The sequence below is a fragment of the Benincasa hispida genome, chromosome 7 (genome assembly GCF_009727055.1).
Source record: "Benincasa hispida cultivar B227 chromosome 7, ASM972705v1, whole genome shotgun sequence".
NCBI lineage: Eukaryota > Viridiplantae > Streptophyta > Magnoliopsida > Cucurbitales > Cucurbitaceae > Benincasa > Benincasa hispida.
In genome coordinates this window covers 29,698,092-29,723,315 of record NC_052355.1, presented here as the reverse complement: position 1 = coordinate 29,723,315, position 25,224 = coordinate 29,698,092, and the positions used below count along the sequence as shown (strand labels likewise).

At 35.9% G+C, this 25,224-nt stretch overlaps 3 protein-coding genes across 4 annotated transcripts; 2 read left to right on the top strand and 1 right to left on the bottom strand.

The window, feature by feature from the left end:
• The first annotated feature begins 916 nt into the window (after positions 1-916).
• LOC120081587 (MLO-like protein 6) lies at positions 917-5,519 on the top strand. The gene is made up of 15 exons (XM_039036610.1): positions 917-1,206; positions 1,551-1,608; positions 1,732-1,964; positions 2,121-2,237; positions 2,312-2,372; positions 2,943-3,031; positions 3,381-3,455; positions 3,553-3,647; positions 3,738-3,787; positions 3,876-3,916; positions 4,008-4,181; positions 4,267-4,302; positions 4,448-4,515; positions 4,604-4,664; positions 4,811-5,519. The coding sequence occupies exons 1-15, from the start codon at positions 1,081-1,083 to the stop codon at positions 5,240-5,242; spliced, it is 1,716 nt and encodes a 571-aa protein (XP_038892538.1). The 5' UTR covers positions 917-1,080; the 3' UTR covers positions 5,243-5,519.
• Positions 5,520-7,422: 1,903 nt separating this feature from the next.
• Positions 7,423-9,706, top strand: LOC120082244 (ubiquitin-conjugating enzyme E2 20-like). Of its 2 annotated transcripts, none has more exons than XM_039037522.1 (6): positions 7,423-7,807; positions 8,092-8,119; positions 8,666-8,896; positions 9,062-9,125; positions 9,208-9,267; positions 9,352-9,625. In XM_039037522.1, the coding sequence occupies exons 1-6, from the start codon at positions 7,683-7,685 to the stop codon at positions 9,405-9,407; spliced, it is 564 nt and encodes a 187-aa protein (XP_038893450.1). In that variant the 5' UTR covers positions 7,423-7,682; the 3' UTR covers positions 9,408-9,625. The 2 variants fall into 2 exon arrangements, with proteins under 2 accessions (XP_038893450.1, XP_038893451.1); XM_039037523.1 differs by having other exon boundaries at positions 7,708-7,807; positions 8,246-8,896; positions 9,352-9,706.
• A 411-nt stretch (positions 9,707-10,117) lies between these two features.
• Positions 10,118-25,002, bottom strand: LOC120082243 (uncharacterized protein sll0005). Its single transcript, XM_039037521.1, has 16 exons — positions 24,497-25,002; positions 16,352-16,527; positions 16,017-16,176; positions 15,875-15,927; positions 15,458-15,601; positions 15,262-15,366; positions 15,053-15,178; positions 14,369-14,560; positions 14,171-14,277; positions 13,936-14,098; positions 13,740-13,805; positions 12,690-12,783; positions 12,177-12,289; positions 11,702-11,772; positions 11,106-11,298; positions 10,118-10,841 (listed from the first exon to the last, which is right to left on the bottom strand). Exons 1-16 carry the CDS (start codon positions 24,816-24,818, stop codon positions 10,395-10,397), a joined length of 2,532 nt encoding a protein of 843 aa, XP_038893449.1. The 5' UTR covers positions 24,819-25,002; the 3' UTR covers positions 10,118-10,394.
• Between the last annotated feature and the right edge of the window lie 222 nt (positions 25,003-25,224).

Genomic DNA, 25,224 nt, shown 5'->3' with positions numbered 1-25,224 from the left:
CTTATTGAAATTAGGTTACGTGCTTTAATTTCCTGATTTGGGTTGATTATTGTTTATTTGTTTGTTGTAGTTTAATATCTTTTCCTCAGCCTCTTGAAGAGGATATTTTGGTTGCTTCTGTCCCTAATTTAACAGTTGATTGTAGCCCATTCATCTTAACTATATGCCACATGGTTAAAATGTAGTTTATTTATCTTTTCTTTTTTTCCCTATAGTTTCTTAAAATAATGCAGCACATTGATCTTCCAAGTTTATGTTGTAAATAATGATTTCAAACGTGTCAACTTGAGATAACTTATACCCATTTGATAACTATTTAGTTTTTTTATTTTTAGAAATTATATTAGTTTTCTTACCATTTCTTTACTTTCCTAAGGAAACTTTTTTTTTTTTTAATACTTTGCTTGGATTCTAAAAACAATCCTAATAAGTGGATAACAAATAAAGAAATTCAAGGGTGAAAATAGTGTTTCATAAACTTAGTTTCAAAAATCAAATAGTTATCAAACGGGGTTATCTCAATAATGAAGCCATTAGTTTCATTTCTGGTAAGAGAAGGCTTGAAATCCCACCCACACATTTATAATTCTACATTATAATATATATATATATATATACACGTTCAAGTTTATATTTCTTTTTTCTTCAAAATAACTCCAGAACCCCATACTTTGACTTAGAAACAATCTAAAAAACATATAGATATGAAAATTAACTTATGATTTGAAAAAAAGTAATACATAATTTATTATTTCATTTTTCAAAAAGTGAAGCCTCAAGTCTAACACAACATAAGATGGTCCCTTTTCTCTCTCATCCTTTGACTAACCCTTCTAGGAAAGGGTCAACATGAAATGAGTCATCATTTATTTCTTCCCTTATTGGTTGCAGACCTTCTCGTGCTTAATTTTAAGTCTTTAACTAACTGCCTCTCCACATGCATAAGAAAATATAAATACAGTACGAAGACAGTGGTGCTTTGCATCAACTTGTCTCATCCTTCTCCTCCTAGAATTTCATTTCTTTGCTGTAAGCTTAAGAGCTTTGTTTCTGTTAGTAAGGAGACAATTTCCGTTCTCAATGGCTGAATGTGGAACAGAGCAGCGTACTTTGGAAGATACTTCAACTTGGGCTGTTGCGGTTGTTTGTTTTTTCTTGGTTGTTATTTCAATTTTCATTGAACATGTCATTCACCTCACTGGAAAGGTAATTGTTCCTCTAATAGTTCCTCAGTTATGTGTTGAAATGCCCCGAACTGTTAAATCTTTTTGAGTTCAACATCATGTGGGGATGAGGGGAATGGAACTTGAGAGCATATGTCATAACTAATTGAGCTATACACAGATTGGCTCCTAAATTATTAAATCTGGACTTAAGTATCATGCTTTTTTCAATAGAGAACTTCGTTAGAATGCTGATTTTGGCTTGATTCGAGAACTTTATTGTGCATTTTCATTATTTGGTATTGGAAAGGTTTGTATCATTTGCTGAAGTTCTGTTTCTGTATAGCTGCATTAATCTAATATGTTATGTCAATCGAACCTGTGCAGTGGCTGGAGAAAAGGCACAAGCCAGCTCTTGTTGAAGCTCTAGAAAAGGTTAAAGCAGGTAGGAGGCGCATCTAGTCACCACAATTTTTTGTGAATGTTTGTTTTTGTTTTTTTTTCCTCGTGTCAAAAGCTGACTGTTTCTCTCTTCTTTCCCTTCTCCCTTGTTGATGGTTTCGTGAAGAGCTTATGCTGTTGGGATTTATATCCCTACTTCTAACGGTAGGCCAAGATGCTGTCACTCAAATTTGCGTTTCAAAGGAGCTTGCGAAAACTTGGCTTCCCTGTGCAGCAAAAGCTAAAGCAGGAGTAAAAGTTGCGAAGAACAGTCGTCTTAAACTTTTTGAATTTTTAGATCCTGACTATGGTTCTAGGCGTATTTTAGCCTCAAAAGGAGACGATGCGTGCGCTAAGAGGGTAAAACCATCTCTTTAAACGTTAAACACATTCCTTATTGCAGTATTTCATTTTTCTGTTTAATAATAGACTAGCAAAAATGTGTTTGGCATTAAGTAGAAATTGAGCGAGCTTATATTCCCAAGTGATTGGAACTTTCTGTGAACAATTTTGCAGGGCCAACTCGCTTTTGTGTCGGCATATGGAATCCACCAGCTCCATATTTTCATCTTTGTATTGGCTGTCTTCCATGTCCTATACTGCATCATCACTTTGGCTTTCGGCAGAACAAAGGTAATCTTTAACCTTTTTCACGCCTCTATCTCCCTTTTCTCTTGATCTGGCTCATGAATTCCTTTCAATTGTAGATGAGCAAATGGAAGGCCTGGGAGGATGAGACAAAGACAATTGAATACCAGTACTATAATGGTATAGTTTACTTCAAAATCCATATGGAATGGTAGATTATATTTTACAGTGCTTTAAAGCACACGTAAGGATTCAAATATCAATTAACAACACCAGCTACTAAGGGTATGTTTGGGGTGATTTTGAAATAGTTAAAATAACTTTTGGCAAGTTCAAAATCAATTCTAAATGCCTTTAATCATTTGATTAATTTTTATTGTATGAAAATCACATTTAAAAGTGAAAACATTATATTGATTATATGGAAAGTACTTTATTGATTATATGGAAAGTACTTCTAATAACTTATAAAGAAATCATTTATACTCAAATCACTATTCTTAAAATCACTCACACACATGCCTTAAAGTGAGCTTTCTATGATGACTAATTGATAGAATCTCATACAAGTTGCAGATAATTTTCGAACAGCATGAGATGAAGTACTTTTTTGATAGTTAATATTTTGCTTCATTTCTTTTAGACACACAATATCTTTTTGTCATGCTGTCAACATCTCTTACTGCAGATGCATTCATTAGAAATCCTAAGCAATTCATAACTTGTGAAATGATAAATTATGTCTTGCAGATCCAGCAAGATTTAGATTTGCTAGAGATACAACGTTTGGACGCCGACACTTGAGCTTTTGGAGTCGTACACCAATTTCCCTCTGGATTGTGAGTGTTTGTCACAAATTGATTGCTCATGTGTATGAATTTGACAACCTGAAAAGATCTAAAATTGTTCTCTCTTCCTAAAAATTCTTAGTAAATTATTATAAAGGGTGATGGCTCTTGAGTCATACATCAATGTTTTGATTGAAAAAGATTCAAAGAGATATGTAGATGGATGGCTTTCACAATGTTCTAATTGAACTTTAGTCTCCTAATTCACATCTGTGTACAATCATGTAGTTGAATTCCCCACTGTTTTTCTTTATGTATTTGATGGTTTTAATTGCAGCGAAATTTTTGGCCACAGTGACGTTAATACATGATGTTCATTGCCTTGTATTCTGTTTCGTAGGTTTGTTTCTTCAGACAATTCTTTGGATCAGTTACCAAGGTTGATTACATGACACTGAGACATGGATTCATTGTTGTAAGTAAAATATGTGAAATTGAAATTGCATCGACTCCACTTTTCATATAATCAAGATTCTGCAAGTCCATACTTCTTAACTTGAGCCATTTTTCAGGCACATCTAGCGCCCGGAAGTGAAGTAAAATTTGATTTCCACAAATACATTAGCAGATCTCTCGAAGATGACTTTAAAGTTGTTGTGGGGATTAGGTTTGTTTCTTAATTATATACATAAATTTGATTTCATTTTTTTATATTTATTATAATTTTTTTTCTTTACCAATCTTCTAATCCTTGCAGTCCAGCAATGTGGCTATTTGCTGTTCTCTTCATCCTAACCAATACAAATGGTAAGCATTTCATGTTCTTGTCATTTCTTTAGTTCCTTTCAATCTCTGAGTACTTATTGTGGAATGCTTCATTTTTATTCAATGTCAGGGTGGTATTCATATCTATGGCTGCCTTTCATCTCCTTAATTGTAAGCATTTTGCTATCCATACTTCATTTATTTTCAAGCACTAGTCTTGTTTCATTCTTCATTCAACTTTTGCCTTTTGTATATAATGCAGATAATTTTATTGGTGGGAACGAAGCTCCATGTTATTATAACTCAGATGGGATTGACAATTCAAGAAAGGGGTCATGTTGTGAAGGGTGTTCCCGTCGTGCAACCCCGAGATGACCTGTTTTGGTTTGGACGTCCGCAACTTATTCTCTTTCTGATTCACTTTGTTCTCTTCATGGTACTATTTTTCAAAGTTGTATCTATGTTTCTACCAATAATTTGTTTTCCTCTCTGAAAAAATGACATTCACTCTGTGCTTGCAGAATGCATTTCAGATTGCCTTCTTTGCTTGGACCACAGTAAGGAATTCCTTTGAGACCATCCCACTCTCATTTTTTATCTGATAGTATTTATTTCTCTCCTTTTTTTCTCACTTTAGAAATTATCTATACTGAGAACTATCAAGCAAGCTTCCCTCTAATACTGTGTTTAATTCTCTTTCAGTACGCATTTAAGTGGAGAGCCTGCTTCCATCAGCGAATTGAAGATATTGTCATCAGGCTCTCAATGGGGTAAGTTCACAAGAAGATCTGTAAACAACTTGAGTTTCATCCTGTTATATGATCCACTAACTGAAACCGAAATCAACAACTTCTACAGGGTTATCATACAAGTTCTATGCAGTTATGTGACACTCCCACTCTATGCTTTGGTGACTCAGGTAAGCATCAAGCAAAAATTCCTTCTATTTTACTTTTCACCCTTTTTAAGATCATTTATAATATGAACTGTTTTCTTGAGCAAATCTGGAACTCAAAATAGTTCAAATAGAATAATTCATCACCTTGTGTGCACTCTTGATTCCAGATGGGCTCTAACATGAGACCAACCATTTTCAACGACCGAGTGGCGACGGCATTGAAGAACTGGCACCACTCTGCCAAGAAGAACATGAAGCACCAGCGCAACCCAGACAGTACCTCGCCATTCTCAAGCAGGCCAACTACTCCAACACACGGCATGTCTCCTATTCACCTTCTGCACAAACATCAGCATGGCAGCACATCTCCCAGGCTATCTGATGCGGAACCCGATCGTTGGGACATGGAAGAGTTGCCTCCTTCTTCACACCATAATAGAGCCCATGATCATCAAGAACAAGAACGTTCCGAGACAAATAGAGAACAGGAGATGACTGTTCAACAGTCAAGTTCAACAGAAACCAGTTCCACGATGCGTCCTGCTCACCTCCAACATGAAATCACTAGGAGTCCCTCAGACTTCTCATTTGGCAAATGATTTATCCATGGGAGATGGGATCATCCACATCAGATATTCTTGCATGTTCTTCATGTACAGGGCAGCAAATACTACATATGTATAATCTTTATACACTTGAAAACAGTATCATGACTACTTCATAGCAACTAGCTTCATTTATTGTGCTTCAGATAGGGAGAAAACAACCAACTGCTTTTCCCAATTTTCTGAGTATTAATTTACAAGAAGTCATTCTTTTCCCTCTGAGATTTTTATAATATGAAAAGTGAGTAATGAGAATTTGAACTTCTAATCACAAAAGGAGCATATATCAATTAATGTTAGGCAATGGTCGGCTTACAAAAAGCTTAGATAGCAATTAGAAGGAAAAGAGAGAACAATGCTTTATCTTTATTGGAAAATTGAGCACCAACTACCTTAAGATGCTTGATTTTGATGTATAATTATTAATGTATGAGTGGGTGGTTTATATTGTAGATTCCCTTTTTATCACATCTTATTTGATAAGACTGAGATTTTCTTTTTAAAGCCTTATCCCCTAGAAGAAATTAAACCAAAATAAAAGTCAATTTTTGGAGGATTATCAATCAATGGCTAACATCACATTGATCACATAATAAGGAGAAAAAATGGAAGAAGAAAAATTAAAAAGGAGAAGAAGGCCGAAAGGGCTTTAGTTGAATATTTATGTCGATCAATATTAACACCTTATGGATTTAGATGTATATATTTTTTTTATTTCGTTATAATAGGAATGGTGGACCTGACACCACAAATTTTTTTTTTCTCTTCAAATGGCCTGATCAATGTTGAATCCAAAAATTTTGTTCACAGGGGACTTTATATAATTTAGTAAAAATAATTATAATGATTGAGACTTATACTTGAGTCTAGAGAGAACTGGGAGACATATTTATCACTAGACTAGTTAATAATTTTAATCCTATATATATATATAAAGAGCATAGAGTTATTGGGCCCTTACTAAATCTGTCCCTGAATCTGACTTCTTTGTTGAGTCATGCTACATAATCGAAAGTTCAGAATGAGCAATTTAAAGTAAGTAGAACTGACGATGCAACGCGAGATGAACTCTAAGTTGGGTTTTGGTGCCTAACTGCATGATAATCTAGATTTCACAAAGGGTGGTCGATTAAGATCGCAAGACAATGGTCATGAAATTCGAAATCCATTGAGTGTGTATTAATTCACCTGTTGAATCAACTAGCCTAAAAAATGGACTAGAAGTGTATGACCTATATCCAATTGTCGGGACAAAGCCAGGTTACACTGGTGATACCATTCCAATTGAGATATACTCATTTTGATATTGACATTTAAGTTACTGATACTTCACATTAGTCCACTTTTATCACACGACTTTACATAAATAAATAAACTTACCTTATTAAAACAAACTTTGATAAGATTAAATAATAAGATACGATGGATTATGTTTGTTATTAGGAAAAAGATTCCACGAGTATAGTTTCAATTTTCTAACACAAAGTTGAATAATTGGAATTTTATATTGTTTTTTTTGACAAATGGAATTTTATATGGTTGCTAAAAATAAAAAAAATAAATTTTAATGATGTTTGTCGGAAAAATGTCATTCCATATCTCATTATCTATTTTTTTTAACGAAAATACTTTTTAAATAGGTTATTTTGAATTTAATTTTTATTTTACAAATTTTAAGTTTGATTTCAACTTAATACATAAATTTTAAAATATTATAATTTTACTTTTTAAAATTGAATTTTGTTTCAACTCAGTTCTTAGGTTTCAAAAATTGGACTTCTAATATCAAGTGTTCACTAAATACTCACTTTTAATTTTTTTTATTAATCAGTTTTAATATTTATTAATTAATTTAAAAGAATTCTAATTAATTAATTTTTACTATTTTTTTCATTACTATTAAAATAAATTTTAAAATTTTAAAATTTTAATTCATAATTATCTTAAATTAATCAACAGACTATATCTCTAACAAAAAAATTAAATTTTAATATTTAAAGATCGAATTGAAACAAAAAATTGTAACCTCTTAAAACATAAAACGTAAATAAAAATAAAACTCAAAACGTGTTAGATTTAATCTATGGTTGAAATAAAAGTTGAACTCAAAACCTACCAAAAATACTTTTTCATTTTTTTTTTTTCTTTTTACCCATTTTATTGTTATTCGCTTCGTTTCGCCAAAATACACATCGCTGCGTATAAGTCACCGTCTCCTTCCCACTCTCTCCACTAACCGGAGAATTTTCTTGAGAAAAAAAAAGAGAGAAAGAAAGTGAAAGATCAGTGATTTTCACTCGATTTCATCATCGAATCGAAATCTTTCGAGTCTAAGACGGCGGTGTTCTGCATTTGATCGTCTGTTTGGTTCGTGGTTGGATCTAATTTGAGAGGATTTTCTTTTTGTTGGTGTTATTGATCGTTGTGGATATATATGGAGGTGAGACCCAATCCGACTTCCGACAACTCGTCGATGTTGCAGCATCATCTAATCAGTTCTCCATTGAAGCAACCTGCCGCTTCTTCTAATCCTATCGATTCCAACGCTGTTGCGCAGAGGTGAAACTTCTTGTTTATCATTCTTGTGGTTTGTTGATTGATTCGTGCCCGAGATTTGTGGATAATGTAAAGGATGGACAAGAAAGGATTGAAAACGATAGCAAGAAATTGAGGAATGTACGATTTGATGTAACTTAAACTATTCTGCTATGTTAATTATTGGCTGCTTTTCCATGTTTTGATTATCAAATCTGTAGTAGGCTGCAGATTCAAGCTCTTTACGGATTCTTATTAATTGCCGCTATGGTTTTGGGATTTTGACTTTTTCCTTTATTTGGCTGCAGGCTGCAAAAGGAATTAATGTCACTGATGGTATGTTTCATTCTGGTTTTTCATTTCTTCTTGAATTTTTGGTATTATAGGGTCATCTTGAGTCGGTATTCATGGCATGTTGGTTGAAACATTGAGAATAGGCAATTTTTGGGTTTCTCTCTGCAGAGTGGGGACTGGTTTGGTGATCAATATGGCAACATTTGGAAAATATGTAATTTTTATCGTAGCACCATGGTCCCATCCACAATCCTTGATCTTTTTTTAGAACGTGTAGTTTGTCCCGACCTCGAATCTTTGAACTTTCACATTCTGTTTTGCAGATGCTATGCTTCTTAATATCATGTATGCACAATAATTAGGCAAATGATGGCTTCTGGGATTTCAACTTTGTATTTCTTCGTATTGGATCATGCTGAATATCTGTTTCTACTCTGTCTTGTTATGCCATAATAATGTGTTAACTTTACTAGGTTTGTTGTCTTCTAGAAAGTTAAATGGGGTTTTGCAGCCATGAGATGGTTACAAATTGCCTGCCTTCTGGATTGTTCATTAACCATATTTGTTTGGTGATGCTCTCTACCATAGATGAGTGGAGGTGATCTAGGAGTATCGGCTTTTCCAGATGGTGAGAGCATTTTCACATGGATAGGCACGATTGAGGGTGGGAAAGGGACTACATACGAGGGTTTGTCTTACAAACTCTCCTTACATTTTCCCATGGAGTACCCTTTCAAGCCACCCCTTGTTAAGTTTGAGACGATGTGCTTCCATCCAAATGTTGATCAATATGGTAACATTTGTCTCGATATTCTCCAGGTATCAGTTGAATGTACAGGAAGGGGAAAGTACCCGCAATCTGAATCTGGGATGTCTTTTTTTTATGTTTTCAAGTTTGTTAAGGAATATAACACACTGCGAAAATCGTTTAGTTGGTTTTTCAAATCTCCTCCTGATATTTGATGTAACTTCCTTTTTCGATAGGACAAGTGGTCTTCGGCTTATGATTGCAGAACCATTCTTTTGTCTATCCAAAGCCTATTAGGAGGTTTGCTCATTTCTGCCCGCATATTTGGCATTTTTCTAATCTTGATTTTCTCACCCTTATGAATTCTCGTGTTTACTTGCAGAGCCCAATCCAGAGAGTCCTCTCAATAGCTATGCTGCTGCTCTGTGGAATAACAAGGAAGGTTTGACTTAAGTACCTCCCTATTGTTCCAGAATTGGTTTTAATGACGATGTCTTTGCTGATTATTTGTTTTCTTATTGTCCAGATTACAGAAAGATGGTCCACAAACAGTATTTTTCTGGGGCAGTCTTAGACGGCTGATTTCGGAAAGCCTAAGTAGAGAACAAAACATTGGACACCATATCGTGAGTTGGCATACAAATACTGTAAAGCTTCGAGATAAAAAGGTCTGAGACCTTATAACATAGAGAGAAAAAGAGAGATTATAGTAAGATTTGAACTGGATATTTGTACCATTTGATCTGGCCATGACTGCTATATTGGGAGAATGAATTTTACGTGTTAACCTCTATGGCTAATTCCACTCCTCTGTAATTAATTGCTGGGTACCATTATATCTGGCCACGACTGCAATATTTGGAGAATGAATTTTGTCTTAACAACATGTGTTTCAGTATTTAGAAAGAGTAGCGAGAGTCCAAGGAGTAGGGATTGAAATGCTTAGGTCTACTGGACATAAATTGAAAATTCAAGAATTCATTTGAGAGTTAGTAAAAGTGGTCAAAAACATTTTAATAAATATTAATTTTATCGCACTAACAAAATATTAAAAACTTTTTAATTAAGATGAGTTCTTTTCGATCATTCCTTTGGTTTGTTGGTTGTTTGTTCCTCAGACTGTGGTGAATGTAAAGAATGGACATGAAGGGGAAGAAAACGATGCCAAGAATTTAGAAATGTTCAGATTGATGTTTACTTTCTAGTGTTTTTAATGTACTACGTTGACTATTGACATTTGAGAATATGATCTATATTTTCGATCTAATGAGAAGAAAATAAGACACTAGTTAAAGTTAGAATTTTAGGTATACTTTGCTCATTTGATGATCGAGCAAGATCTTGATATTTAGACTATTGTACATGAGTTATTACAGACAATAAATTCCTATAGTAATATATCCATTAGGAAAGAAAAAAAAAATGCAATTAATACAAGATGTACAGCTCAGCCATAATGGCCTTGGATTGGATGGAATACAATACACCTATGAATTAAGAGGAGATTGAGCAAATTATCCACTAAGCATTCAGTCTTCATAAGCTTTCTGGAGACTGCAAACAAAGGACTCAGCCTGCAGTTACTGCGTATTGCTTGGGACTAAGCGATAAGGGGCCCAAATACGCTTCAGACAAGGACACGACTATCCGATGGCAAGCCATTGCCAAAGCTGTTGCAAAGATTATGGAGGATGTCCACAAGAACTTAAGCATTAAAGTTGGTTTTGTGCTAGCGGATTTGAGCACCTTAGAGAAAAGCAATTTGATCCGCCGGTCATTCAAGAACGAACTGTAATCAATTTGGCCTGTTGTTAACTGTGAACTACTTCTCCCTTTCCTGTCCGATGGAATTCCCATTCTAGCCGTTGTACCCAGCTCGGTAGCGGTAGCTCGGGTGCTCTGTCCTAGCGTTTTAAGTGCCCATTGGTATATTGTATCAGCCACGATCGTGCAAAGTTGTTGACGGAAGAATTTTGATTCTTTAGAAACCATTGCTTGGATCAGTGAAGCTCCATTCTGTTCATCAAGATGCAAAGATAAGAGTTCAACTGGTAGATTTTTTAGAACGCAAAGACAGTTATATAGTCTATACAACTGATCCTGTTCAAGTAAGGTTGTGAATTAAACAAGTTGTTTGAAAATGGATTGGCATTTAGAATCATCAACTGTGTGACTTTGACTTTGATAATGAGACTTTAAGAATACTTCAACTTACCACAGATGCTCGGTCTAGAACATAATATTATTTAACTAAGATAGAAGATTGTTTGTTACACTTACTACTGTCATTATGAGTCTCCTAAGCACTGCACCTTCTTTGGATACTAATAGCCTTGTAATTAAATTCACAACATCGAGGTCACTGTTAGCTTTAACGGTTGAATATTCAGTGGCTGCCCAATTATTAGCTTTAACGGTTGAATGTTCAATGTCTGCCTCATTATGTGGAGCTATCACTCGTTGCAAACCTTTCCTGAAATTCAATACATAAAAGGGTGTTGGATTCATATGCTATTAAGTTTGAATGATAAATTCATCAAAATAGACTATCTTGGAGGTCTGGCTATTCTTAAAGCAAGTTTACTGTCTTTGGATGTAAAGTACTCAGCCATCAGCCCCAAGCAGGAAACTCCTACAAGTTTCTACATCTCTATACGACTCTGCTTTTTTATCACCCCTTTTCTTAATTGAAGGATCTCATTCCCCTATCACCAATAATCTTGGAGACGCTTTTTCAACCCAAACAAGAGTATAAATAATAACTATGGGTACATTTGAAAGATATAACACTTCTCCCAATAAATGAACGACTTATGAGAGTGTAGAAGAGCATTACGAATTCAGCAGATGGTGAAATGAAACATAAGCTTACATACCTCATTGCACCTACTCTTAGGAAAAGAACAACTCTTTGCCATTCAAATTCTTTCTTTTTGTTTAGAACCACCTGCAAAGAAAAACAAACGGTGAAAGTTGAAATACTGATCCATCGTCTAACATTTTCTACAAAGAATGACGACAACTTCAACAGGGTATGCTGTATTAACAAAATGCACAGTGAATATTGAGAAGAAGATGTAATTGATGCAACAGTGAGAAAAATAGGAATGTTCATAACATCCAGAAGCATTAAACTTATAGCTGCATCATTTCAATCATTAAAAAAAGTATTATCATCAAATAAAACATGTCCTGAATATGATATTATGAGAATTTAGAAAGTAGAAACAAGAATGAATATTAGACATTCCAATCGCTATCTATAACTTCAAAAATATCACTATCATCAACAAATATCGACCAAGTAAAACCCTGGAAATTATTTATCAAAGTTTCTAGAGAATTGAATACCGAATGTAATATTTTTCGGGTTGCAACTGAATTTTCAGTAAGAAGTTTCTGAACAACATAAGGGAATGCAGCTTCAAAGGTCTTGAAATCTTTATCTGCGGCTAATGCCAAACCTGAGGATACGACAGAAAAAATAATAATAATAATAAATTTGAACATTCGATGGTCATTATATTAGCAAGGGATAGATAGAAACAGGGATGAAAATGTTATAAACCAATTGTAAAAGATTTTAACCTGTTTTTTAGCATGCAGATGCTTTATTTTAAACATACACAAACCTAAAAGTACCTAAACTAAACTTGTAATTTAACCTACTTTTTAACATAAAGATGCTTTATTTTATTATATCGGAGTCTCATTAAATAACAACCCTTCTTGTTATAGTCTTGAGGATTCATATATAAACAAAACCAAGGGTACAATGATCTAGTATACTCAATGTAAAAATTTCTAACAAATATGCTGAGTTAAAAGCAAAATAAGTTCTAAAAATGGCATGTAATAGCTCACCTTCCAAGGAGGCAAGAGACCGTAGCATTAGTGTATAGTATGGAGGCATGCGGAACTGGTACTTAAGGGCTACAGACCAGATTTTGCCAAGAACCTAAATGGAAGTATTCGCCAGCATTCAGCCAGCAATAATATGAAGTAGAAACACTGTTAGCTATAGCTCGAATGCAGGAAGTATAATGCATATTTAACAACGATGACCATGTATCTAGGAGAAGTAACAATCACAGTATATTTAAACAATGCAGTTATAAGAAGAATAAGAGTAATACAATGCAGTTATAAGAAGAATAAGAGTAATACAATGCATGTTTATTCAGAATTTACACTAATTCACTGGCAATGGAATTAGGAATGTGTTTACATTTCCTTCCATAATTTCTCGGCCAATTTATACAAATAATAGATTAGGGATAGAGGAGACTAGGACACTTCCTTCAAGTGGCTTAGTCCTTGTCATGAGGTTATTTAAAACTGACTGAGAGTGAATTTGAAATGGAATCACATGCCATGTTCAAAATCATTCCTAAATATGCTTTTAATCATTCAAAATCAATTTAATCTTTAGCTTTATACTTTTAAACGTTATTTCATGCTATCAAATTAAATTGGAAGAATTAAAAGCATATTTGGGAGTAATTTTAAAAATGGGAAAAAAAATTGATTTTGACCCTTTTAAAATCGCTCACAAACATTGACCATATAATAAGACCCAAGAATGAAATCAAGTGCATGAATTAAACCAAGCACTGAGTGATCAGTACCAATATATGTCTGATTACCTATAAAAATGATAAGGAATAGCTTTTACTTCAATATTCCATTAACTGATCAGGCCAATAATGATGCAATAATAAGAGGATTTTGCAATCCCTTTACCAAGGATATAAACCAACACAGACCATCTTCTTTCATAAGGTTAATTCTATTCATTTCCTCAACTCTTAAACATAGCAAGAATTAAACACCATAACTGTAATACGCAATACCGCTATCAAGGTCTTATGATACGTTCGAAAGAATAAATGGCAAGATCTCACTCAATCTCACCTTACTGAACTTTACATCAGGAATTCCAGCTTTAAATTCTACTTCTCCTAAGGCATATTCCAAATCCTGAAACATGATTATTGGTCACATGTCAATGCAAATGCAGGGCCTTGCAGAGATTCCTATCTGGGAAAAGCATTGGCTCTCTTAAACAAACTGCAGAATTCTTAATGAATGGAGAAAGCAGATGTGATACCAAAGTAACACGCCGCATATTAGTCCCAGGCCTCACGACATCCATTTCAGAAAGAGCTTCAACAAGGGAAGCCCATTCTCCGTTTACAATGTGAACAATGGATGCAAGCATTGCTACTTGATGCTTCTCCTCCATCCGACAAAGTAAACCAAAGTCCAGAAACCTGGCAGGATGAAATGTTGATAGACCTTTCAACAGAAAATAGTCCATACTTACACCAGGCAGTGAAAATTACCCTATTTGTCCAGAAGGTATGTAACGCAAGTTTCCAGGATGTGGATCAGCATGTAGTAATCCAGTATCAAGAAGCTGAACTAATGTTGCCTCAACTCCTTTGTTAACCTAGAAGAATAACAACCTATTAATTAATTTTATACAAGCAATGGGGGTCTTGGGAACACAAAATTGTCTGTGCAATGCAAATTCAGCACACCAAATCAAGAAGACGCCTTTTGGCATCAACTTTTTGCCTTTCTGAATATGGTGAGCTAGGTTTCCCAGTAGATATAGTGAGTAAATCAGTTGGACTGTCACCAGAAATCCACTCCATAGTCAAGACTCTCTTTCGACTTAAATGTCTGAAAACTTTGGGCACATGCATAAATGGAAAACGGGAATGAGTTTCCTGCACAAGCAGTAAAACCATTTGATATAATCTTATTAGCATATATGAGAGATGAACAGAAGGGAAGGAAAAGTCAAAGTCAGCATCAAATGTCAGACACCAAAAAAAAAAAAAACAAAAAGTAGAATGTAGTGAGTTGGATTTTCAAGGAATGTGGTTTTTTTGTCAACAATATTTTACATACTTAAACACCAAGATCAAATAAGAATTTATATCATCATGTCCAAGAAGAGCTAGGTGTGTCTAACACGACGGATTTATTTTCTTCCTAAACAAAATGAAACAAAAACACGCCACTGAAAATGACAGGAGAAAAAATGATTAATTAGGCAACCACCAAGGTCCAAGGGTATGTTGTACAAAGGTGCATTAATAAAATTAAATGTAATGAAGCATTAAACCAAACAGCAAGAATTCTGAATATTTTCTAAAGCTCTTCTTAGACATAATTCTAAAAGAAGTGTAACATTGAAGGTAGTATGAAGTGCCAACCAGAAACTCTGTTGCATTCGTGGCCTCTAAATTATAATCCAATTCCCCAAGCAAACCTTTCCCCAGTTCATCAGCATACAGGCGAAGGTCACTTTTTCTCTTTGCTAGCTTTTGCAACAATCCAAGCTGAAAAAACCATTTATATTAAAGCAACGTGTAATATAAATGTACATAAAGAAAATTAGACATCATTGAAAGACAATACACACCCCAAGTCGAAGAATATAGACATCACGCACTACCACATGAAGCATATTAGGGCGTTGAACCTTCACAGCCACACTAATCCCATCAAGGGTTCTTCCACGATAGACCTATATGTTTAAAAACTCAATCTTCAAGATATCCCCATATTGAAATCTGAATAAATATTTACAAGCAGATATTTTTTTCAAAGACAGACACCTGACCAAAAGATGCTGCAGCCACAGGTTCTTCAGAGATGTAGCTGAAAAATGATTCTATGGGAGAACCTAATTCCTCCTGAATGATTTTCATAGCAATGGTCCTGGGAAAAGGAGGAATTTGATCATGTAGCTCAGACAAAGCCTGCAATTAAAATTTTGAAATACAAGATAAAGAAGCAAATAACAAACTAGTCATTACAGTTTACTTTGAATGGACAACAAACATTAAAAATGTAGAGAGTTCAATATTTAAAGTTCTATCATTACAGTGATGAGAAAACAAATCTAGGTTCGGTGATATCCAGGAAAACAGCAATGGGCAGGTAAGAAGAAAAAGACAGAAAAGTTAGGACACACATTTATCTTGCCACCAAAAGTATTTTAAAGAGATGCAAGCAAGATTCTTTCGTCTAACCTTTGAAATTTCACTACCAATGATATCTGGTCTTGTAGAAAGGGACTGACCAACTGCATTAGAGTGACAAAGTTAGCATGCCATGGATAAAATATTAACGAGGTTTGTAAGGACAAGTTCAACAATTTGGAGTTACAAAAACCTTTGATAAAAGTGGGGCCCAAGTTTAAGAGGGTTTCCTTAAGCACCAACCCGAATTTGGATTTAGATTCATCATTGTCTCCATCTGAAGTTGTCCCCGGAAACTTTTGCACTCTAGACATTCGAATCCTTATTGCTGCGGAAGCAAATGAAGAAAATACCTTCCAATAGCAAACATGGTAAATGCAATAAGCATCTAGTTCATCCAATTGCAAGGGTAATGGCTAGTTCAGGATGGAATTAAAACCCTTGGTGTGTGCAATGCTGTTGCCTTTATCCATCCGCACAGATAAACAAATATACATAAACATGATACATATAAGATTGGACTAATACCTCTAGCAATCGAAGACCCACAATATGAGGCCTGCACCCGAAATATTCAGCAACACTTTGTGGATCATAGACCTCAGGAAGTGGCTTTGTCCAAATTTTAGATAGAGAATAATAATAAACGGCATATGCTTCTAAGGCCTTAAGATCAGCCATGACCAAATCAACACCAGAGAGTTCTGCACGCCAAAGGATATGTGTGAATATGTATAAGTAACAATGAACATTATTACAATAAAATGGGATATAGATGGTAAGAGAGACAACCATGTGTAACCGGCACAAACCCTTTTTTTTTTTTAAAAGGAGACGACAATTTTCGTTGATATAATGAAAAGAGACTAATGCTTAAATATACAAAATCTTCTAGATAAGAAATATATAAGAAACATTTACAACTGATGATGAGATTATGAGTACAAGCCAAATAAACGAAAAGCCTGAATCTAAAAAACACCAAAAACATGGAGAGAGAGCACCCTAAAGAAGCCATGAGACAGACCAAACCAAAGGGTGCGGGCCACAGCGAAATATCAAAACAAAAAACTAACTAGAAAGATTTCACTGCAACATGTCAAAAAACAGTAAAAATTCACAAGGAGAAGAATGAGAACTGAAAATGAGCTGGGAAACCACCACATACCAAAAAATAAAGAACTAGAAACAAGAGCCAAATCAATTAGGACTTTAAGATTCTCTAACAGTCAAATAAACTGCCCTAGAAAAACCATAAGAATGTTATCAATTCTAGTCAAACAAGACAGTTGTAACTCTTGGAGACCTAAAAGGAATTGCCCGCATTTAAAAACCAGAAAACCTAAACCAAGGAATAGAAATTGGGAATTAAAGGAGAAGAAGATGGTGTTGCTACTACAATAGCCTTTGATCTAATTGGTCCATTGTCTTCTCTTGAAAATAGATTATTATAAGTCTTGAAAATAGATCGTCTAATAATAACTCTTGATGTCTGTTTCCTCCATAAGAAGTTCATCTTCCTCATTGCTTACACTTTGTTTTGGATAAGAAACGATTTCATTGATTGAATGAAAATCCAAAAGAGACAATGGATCAAAGGGCCTCATTTAGAGGGTATACAAAAAATGTTTCCAATTAGCAACAAGAAAAGATAAGCTATGACTATGTGTAGTCAGTAAATCTTTACACCAAAAAGAAGCAGATTGGATGCCAATATCAAGGATGTCCTTTGTCGATCGAGATTTTCCTTGGAAGATTCGAAATAATCAGCCATAGACGACCTTTAGAAGCTTTGAAAGGGTGATGACAGACCATCGAACGAAGCCAGCTTTGAGTATCATTAGGGAGAGTTGAAGACCAGCCAAAAGCCTCCATAACCTCGATCCAGATCTTGCTAATGAAAGGGCAATCAATAAACACATGCTGAACAGATTTATTAGACTGTTGGCAGAGGCAGCACCAAGAGGGAGAGAGGCTAATCCAAGGGCACCGTTTTTGGAGCCTATCCATAGTATTGAGGCAAGCATGGGTCACTTCCCAAGTTCCCATAGAAGGAATTTTACTTTCCTTGGGCAAAGGCAGTTCCAAATCGCCTTGTATAAAATTTTTGAAGAGGCAAGCGGGCTGGAAATGAGGTAGTGTACAGAGATTTTGTAGTGAAGCCTTTAGGCTCAAGTTTCCAAGACCATACGTCATCATGGTCAGTGTGGAGGAGATTAGGGACAGTGTGTGTGAATTCAGCCCATTCGAGAATTTCGTCACCCTTAAGGAATCTTCCAAAATTCATCCTCCAAGTGCATTGTTCGTAATTCCAAAGCTCCTTCACAGATGCCTCTTTGTTACCTGCCAAATGATAAAGCTTTGGAAAGACCTGTTTGAGGGGGATATCACCAAGCCAAATATCGTGCCAGAATGAAGTTGATGTGCCATTACCAATGTTGTAATGAATGTTGCCATATATGAGGTCCTTTTGTTGGAGAATGTACTTCCAAGGACTACGAGAAGATGATGGCCTTCCAACAGAGGCCTCTAAGTCAAAATGATGTGAGTCGTATCTGGCCTTGATCAAAATACGCCAGAGGGAATCCTTTTCAGTGAAAACGCCATAGCCATTTGGCAAGGAGCGCTTTGTTGTGCTGATTGATGTCAATAATTCCCAGCCTCCCTTCATCCAATGATTTCTTGAGACAATCCCATCTAAGAAGGTGAGATAATTTTCTGTTACTGTGGCCAGACCATAAGAAAATTCTGAAGGATCGTTCAATGCCCTCCGTAATTTTTGTGGGAGCACGCAAGAGGGAGAGGTAATAAATGGGTTGGTTTGCAAGAGTGGCATTGAGAAGTGTCTGACGGCCACCTTTGGAGAGAAAGTTATGCTGCCAAGAGTTTAATTTTTTATCAATCTTTTCCAAGATTGGCTGCCAAAAGGAAGTGGAGGAAGGCTTCCATATAAGGGAAGACCCAGGTAAGTAGCAGGCCACTGTCCTACTTTGTAGCCGTATGTTCCAGCAATAGAAATAACCCATGTATCGTCCAATTGATCCCCAAAAGTTCGGACTTGTGCCTGTTAATATTCAGCCCCAAAGCTTCTTCAAATAGGCTGATAAGATTGACAAGATTATCAATCTTACTCTCATTGTAAGAGGAGAAGAGAAGAGTGTCGTCAACAAAGAGAAGGTGGGTGATGTTGTGGGTAGATCGAGGAACATGATAGCCACTAATGAGGCTGGTATCACTGGCCAAAGAGAGAATCCTTCTAAGACTGTCCATAATAAGGATGAACAGGAATGAGGAGAGAGGATCGCCTTGATGAAGGCCTCAAGTGGCTTTGAATTTCCCTCTAGGTTTGCCATTAATGATGATGACAAAATCGGTGGAAGAGATGCAACCTCGAATCCAGAGTCGCCACTTATTACCAAAATCTTTGTGCTTCAAAATTTTTTCGAGATAATCCCAATCAACCTTGTCGAAGGCCTTTTCAATTTCAAGTTTGATCGCCACTCCTTTGGTTTTACTAGTATGCTAATGTTCAACAATCTCGTTTGCAATCAGAGAGGCATCTAAGATCTATCTTCCTTCAACGAATGCAGATTGGTAGGCCATGATGGTAGAAGGGTGAACTTTCTTGAGACGGTTTGATAGAACACTGGCAATGATTTTGTAAAGGCAGGTGGTTGAGCTGATAGGTCGGTAATCCCCCACTTTCTTGGCATCGATCATCTTTGGTATAAGGCAAATATATGTCTCGTTTACATTTGCATTGATGATTCCATTCTCAAAAAAATCTTGGAACACACTAAGTATATCGTTCTTAAGGATGTTCCACAATTTTTTAAAGAGTTCTGCGGTGAAACCATCAAGCCCCGGCGATTTGTTAATACCCAATGCCTTAATAGCCAACCAAATTTCTGTCTCAGTAAAGGGATCTTCAAGGGAGGGGCTTTGCTCACTGTCAATAGGGTCCCAAGTCAAAGGATGTGGCAAAAAACTTCTCCCAGGCAATTTGGTGAATAGTCGTTTGTAGAAAGAGATGAATTCTGCTTCAATTTCCCCATCTTGCAGCAAACAAACATTCTGTTCACTAATGATTTCAGCGATACAACTTTTTCTCTTCTTTGCAGCAGCAAACTTGTGGCGGAAAGAAGTATTTTCATCCCCGTTCTTCAGCCAAATAGATTTGCATTTCTGTCTCCATTTGATTTCCTCAGAAACATCAATAGACTGAATTTGGTCTTTAATCTCGAGTCTCTGGTTCACGAGGGATGCTGATAAAGGGCCAGTTTCCGCGACAAGATCGATTTGGCATAGCTCCCTTTGAAGAGCTTCACGCCTAGCCTCTATAATTCCAGAAGTGGCAACATTCCAATCTTTAATTGCTTGTTTCAGCCCCTTCAATTTGTTGATGAAACCGTGCCCAGGGTGACCGATACAAGGGTGGTGTGTCCACCATTCAGTAACAAAAGGAAGGAAGCTTTTGCAATTAAGCTACATCGAATCTGAAAGGGGAAGGGCCCTATTTTTGTTTACCAAGTGTCAAGAGGAGAGGGTGATGGTCGGAAGTTGGTCTGTCTACTCTTTTCAATGAAGCATCTTGGAACTTACTGATGATGGAATCGGTAATGAGAAACAGGTCGATCCTTGAGTGTGTTAGAGAAGACCTAAAATCAATCCAAGTGTATAGGCCGTTTATGATAGGCAAATCGATGAGCATAAAGGGATTGAAAGTCGTCATGTTACTGTTGGGTGTGCATCAATCTGATATTTCGTGAGGCCAGCGAATGAGGTTGAAATCACCCCCAATAATCCAATTTTCATCCACAAGACAGTAAAGATCATCGAGCTCAGTGATGAAGTATTCTTTGTTTTGTTCAACGGACGGACCATACATCCTTGAAATCCATAGATTGTAGCCGTCAGCAAAAGTGAAAAGGAGAGTTGGAGTGTAAGCACCTTTAGTGATGGAGGAGGCCGTGAGGTAGGTGAAGAAGCAATGAGGAGAGATAATAAGCCTTTCCATCCTTTTCTATCTTCTCCAATGAGTACTAATAGCTTATTAAGCCTCCATTGTTCTCTAGTTTGGCAACTTCTGCAATGATCCCTTATCGATTCTGTGTCTTTTCTACTGAGATGGTAAATTCTTCCATGCATGTTTCCTCGAAAAACCTCTGATTCAAGGGTGCATAGTTGAGTTCCTTGAAACGGTCTGTAAGCCATTTGACACAGGGATGTGTGATGGAGATGAAAAACGATTTATTGCGGTTGATTTCTGTGATTTTCGTTCGTGTACCACCGAAACGAGGATCAAGTTCAATGGAGAGCGACATCGATTCACCTTTAAGCTCAAGCTCGTTTTCTTTCATCTTGAAACATACTTTCTTTTATGTGGACATTGATGCAGATCAATGTCAAAGTTAGATATTTATGGAAGCATACCCTCAAACAGGGATTGCAAGCTCTTTTGCAGCAGAAGTTACAGCACGGTAACGATCAAAACTTTCTTCAATGCTACAATTGATGTTGGATTTTGAAAATGATTCAGAGGCTGGTGCAAAGACTGCCACTTCTTTTGCTCCAGCTGCAACAGCAGCTCGAAAACCCTAGAAGAAGGTGAAGTTTTAGAATAGAGGATTCAATCTGTCCATGTTGGGGAAAAACCAATATTATTTCAAAATCCTCATTGCGTACACTTGCAATTGATTCCTCAACATAACCAAAAAAGGACAAAGCCACTTTAGGAGAATGGGAGATGGAGACCCTTAAATAAATTGAACATCTAACCCAAGGAGAGAGATAACTGATTGCTTAAAATGCTTGACAGGATGTGGAGACTAATCCTGCGCTAGAACAACATTGTGAGGCTCTATTGAATGTGAAGAAGAAATTAATGTTTTTTTTTTCTTTACACGCAAACTGCATACCTTTCATTATTAAACCAATGAACAAAAATCGGACAAACTAATTGTTTACCTCATTTTTCCCTCTCAAAAATCATCTTGGATTATTATTATTATTATTATTTTTTTTATAAAAAACGATTTCATTGATAGAATGAAATATCCAAAGATGACTAAAGAATACAGAGGCCTCATTCAGAGGGTATACAAAAAATGTTTCCAATTAGCGATAAGGAAAGATAAGCTATGACTATGAAGAATAAGAGTGTACTTCCAAGGACTTCTAGATGAAGAATGTCTTCCAACAGAAGCTTCAAAGTCGTAATGCTGTGAGCCATATCTGGCCTTAATCAAAATACGTCAGGGGGAGTCCTTTTCAAGGTGAAAATGCCAAAGCCATTTCACAAGAAGGGCTTTGTTGTGCTGATTGATAAAAAAAATCATGGAAAATAAAACCCCACAGTAAATGAAACCCAAATTCAAGACAAAAAAAAAAAGAAACATGAGGCAAATCACAGTTTGAACCATGCACAATTTTCTCTTTTCTCAAACATCTAAAATCTCTTCTCCAATTCATCCATTGTCGTTCTGTTTTTTGGCACTGGCTGTAAAGCAGTTCTCACCTTCCCCCCACCTCCAACAACTTTTGTGTTGATGTTATTATTGTCCATCTTCATTTTGCTAAGTTGGAGTTTTTCCTTGAACATCTTCTTCAGCCGTCTTAAGCTCATATCATTTGTCTCCACAATTTGTCTCTCAATGCAATTTGCTTTTTCCTGTTCTTTTTCATCCTTCTTCCTCAGCCTCTTAGTTGTCCATTAGCAGCCTACTGGTTTGTTCTTTAATTGGAGATTTGGTTTCTACAATAGTTGGCCTAGGAAATTGGCTTGCCAATGCCAATTGCTCAGCTGCAAAAGAGCGCAATGATGGAACTCTAAACATTTATAAATTGCATTGAGGATAACAAGGGCTTCTTTCTTATGAGTATAATGAAGACAGAAGACTTCTATAAATTTTGGCTTCACCTTGTTAGTATCCACTATAGGTTTAGGAGACAAAAAATACTTGTCTTCTTTTAGTGATTCTTCTTGTGAAAAAATATCATTGATAGAAGAGACTGAAACAACCAAATTAGGACCAAAGTCATCCAAATCCTTCAAATTAACTTATCTTCCTTCGAAAAATAGTCTTCGTCTTCCAGTACCTTTTTTATCGTCCTTAAATCCACCGAATTTGAAGTCTTTGAATGATAAATCACCATGACATTACATCAGAAGCTATATTGCCAATTGGAGAGAGAAATTACTAATAATAATTATACCATCTTTAACAACAATTTCTGTTGGAATGAAACCACAAATGTTTTTTTAAACTTCAATTCGAGCAGTTGAACAATCTACAAAATTAAGGGTTTGGGAGACAATGTCGACCAAGCCCCCTAATTTTTCCCAATGGCTTCAAAGACGGATTGTTTCCAGTATTCCAAATATAAGTTTTTAATTAATATCCAACCTCCATAACTTTTAGTGAACTCCGGATGACAGTGGTCCTTATTAGACTAATGCTCAAGCTTCAGATGAAGGTCCTGAAAAGCGTCCACTTACCATCAACATAGAATTTGTTCGCTAAGGCCTTATCATCCATAAAAGAATTAATAGAAACTTTGGACCAAAAATAATCTTCTAAGGAAATCTAAACATCCTTCCAAATTTCCAATAGTAGTAAGCAAGCAATCGAGATATTACCAAAATGGAGTTAAAATTCAGTTCCACCACTGCCTTTATTATCATTATTTTTTTTTAACTAAAAAAGAAGAAACCTCTGGGGAGGCACAAACTAACTAGAAGCTCCAACCAAACAATTTGTATGATAAATTCATTGTTTGGTAAGTGATTTTGAAATGGTTAAAATCACTTTACTCATATTCAGATCACTTCCAAAGTGGTTCTTCATTTGGGATGTTAGTCATGGGAGCATTAATACAACAGGTGTTCTTATTAAAAAGGCCCCTTGGATTGCATCAGCCTCGAATTGGTGTGTTCCATCATTGTGAAGAGTCAATTATGCATCTTATGGTCTTCTGCAACTATGCACAATCATTTTGGGAGAAATTGCTATCATGCTTCAACTATCATGTGGTCTTTCCAAATGACTCTCATCTTACTAAATATGCTCCTTACTGGTTATCCGTTCAAAGACAAGAAATCGATCTTATGGACCTTCATCATTAACTTCCTTTGGCACATTTGGAATGAACGGAATCATCGCCCTTTTGAAGACAGAGAGATGGATTTCACTCGCTTCTTTGATCACCTATAACCTATTGTACACATCTCTCACATGGTGTAAATTCATCCCATTTTTTGTGATTACAACCTTACATCTCTTATTTCACAATGGAATAGAATTATGTAATCTCAAATGGCATTCTTGTCCTTTTGTAATTTCATACTATCAATGAAATTCAGTTTGAATGTTTCTCATTAAAAAAAATATTGAAAATCACTCCCAAACATGTATTTGATTATTCCAAATCAATTTTGATTCTATAATAAAAATTATAAGTCTAAAACCAAATGTTAAAATGATCATATGAAAATAATTATAATAAATTACATATAAAGAAAAAAAATCACTAAAATCACTTACAAACATGTTGTTGCTACTGCATAGCTATATAAAAAAGTTAGAATGTAAACACCATTTCATATTCCCGTAATTAAACTCAATTCTCTAGGTTGAATTCAAACCATTATAATTGTGTTACAGAAATCTCAACCTGGATATGAAGGTTGTGGCGGAGAAGGAGTAGGAAGATTAACAGCTTGAGGGTCCTCAATGTTGCGAAGCCATAAAACATCATCGATGGACTTGGAAACCTGCGGAATTCGAAAAGCATCATTCGCCCAACGAATCCCTCTGTTCAATCCAACCTTTATAAACTCCACATCCTTGCGAACCACATCCGCGAAGTGCCCCCAATTCGCTGAAACTTGTGGTCTCCTTCTATTCAGCAACGTCAACTTTCTGGCCTGCCCGGAGGTCGCAGCAGGCAGCGGTTGGCAAAACGACGAAGATGCCGCCATCGCCATTGCCGCCATTGAAGACGGAGGAAGGTGCGGCGGTAGCTAGAATCAAGTGTAACCGGAAACTACTGATCAACCAAGTGGTGGATTTGAGGAAATTGACTTGGGTAGTGAATCGAAATGAAGAATGGGTAGTTGAAAGTTGAAAGTGAAACGTAGCTGAAGAAGCATTTGGGAATTCTGTGGCTGTGTAGAGTTCTAAGGAGCAACGATCGTCTGGTACAGTTCTAGGGGTAGAACCGTAAAACTCCATCATGTATTCTTAATTCTCTAACCATGGTTTAAGGTGTTCATATATATTTTGGAAGAACTTAAAAATATTAATTATTATAAATACTATAATAATAATACTAGATGCCAATTAGTATCATGCTTTGCGTCGATCATTTTTTTTTATTACTACATGTGTTAGCCATGTGTC